Source organism: Octopus bimaculoides, unplaced genomic scaffold, assembly GCF_001194135.2.
Source record: "Octopus bimaculoides isolate UCB-OBI-ISO-001 unplaced genomic scaffold, ASM119413v2 Scaffold_220712, whole genome shotgun sequence".
Taxonomy (NCBI): domain Eukaryota; kingdom Metazoa; phylum Mollusca; class Cephalopoda; order Octopoda; family Octopodidae; genus Octopus; species Octopus bimaculoides.
In genome coordinates this window covers 1-1050 of record NW_026344038.1, presented here as the reverse complement: position 1 = coordinate 1050, position 1050 = coordinate 1, and the positions used below count along the sequence as shown (strand labels likewise).

General features: G+C 48.8%; 1 protein-coding gene across 1 annotated transcript in view; it reads left to right on the top strand.

The window, feature by feature from the left end:
* Window positions 1-670, top strand: part of LOC106882584 (putative phospholipase B-like 3) — a gene marked incomplete at its 3' end in the record, with an annotated part of 5357 nt that extends 4687 nt beyond the window's left edge. The window contains exon 2 of the mRNA XM_014933313.2: window positions 418-670. Coding sequence (XP_014788799.1) covers window positions 418-670 — 253 coding nt within the window. The remainder of the gene's footprint in view (window positions 1-417) is intronic.
* Between the last annotated feature and the right edge of the window lie 380 nt (window positions 671-1050).

The window sequence follows — 1050 nt, the reverse complement described above, 5'->3', positions numbered from 1 at the left end:
TAGGCGCAGGAGTGGCTGTGTGGTAAGTAGCTTGCTTACCAGCCACATGGTTCCGGGTTCAGTCCCACTGCGTGGTACCTTGGGCAAGTGTCTTCTACTATAGCCTCGGGCCGACCAAAGCCTTGTGTGTGGATTTGGTAGACGGAAACTGAAAGAAGCCTGTCATGTATATATGTGTGTGTGTGTGTTTGTCTTTGTGTCTGTGACGCTGCTACTGCTGCTGGTGCTGTTGCTGCTGATGAGGATGAGGATGAGGATGAAGTTAGACTCTTTTTCACATCCTTCTTGTTTCAATCTTGCATGTCATGCTTTCTCTCTCTTCCTCTCTGTTGCACTCTTTCACTCACATCATTCACTAATTGTCTCTCTCTTTTTTTTTTGTCTTCTCTCCCTTGCCAACCACTCTCTACTGGACAGGTGGTCCTACCTGTGGGTTGAAACCAACCCCAAAGGAAACAACGACTCGACGCAGGCCTACGCTGCCGGCCTCGTCGAAGGTAACCTCACCTCTCCCCTGATTCGTTTGAGCGGCAAGAATTCCTGGGAAGGACAATGTCAGAATTTATCCTCCACTTATTGCTCCAAGATGACCAAATTCTTGATAAGGAATCTAATTTGGATGAAAGAGATGATCCAGGAGAAAGCCAAGACGAATCCATTTTGGCACATGGTAAGTCTATGTGGTGTTGTTGTTGTGGTTGGTGGTGGTAGTGGTGGTGTTGGTGATGGTGGTGGTGCTGGTGGTGAGTGGATTTGGTAGACGGAAACTGAAAGATACCCATCGTATACATACATCATCATCATCATCGTCGTTTAACGTCCGCTTTCCATGCTAGCATGGGTTGGACGATTTGACTGAGGACTGGTGAAACCGGATGGCAACACCAGGCTCCAATCTGATTTGGCAGAGTTTCTACAGCTGGATGCCCTTCCTGACGCCAACCACTCCGAGAGTGTAGTGGGTGCTTTTACGTGTCACCCGCAGTAAGGCCAGTCAGGTGGTACTAGCAACGGCCACGCTCAAAATGGTGCATTTTATGTGCCACCCAC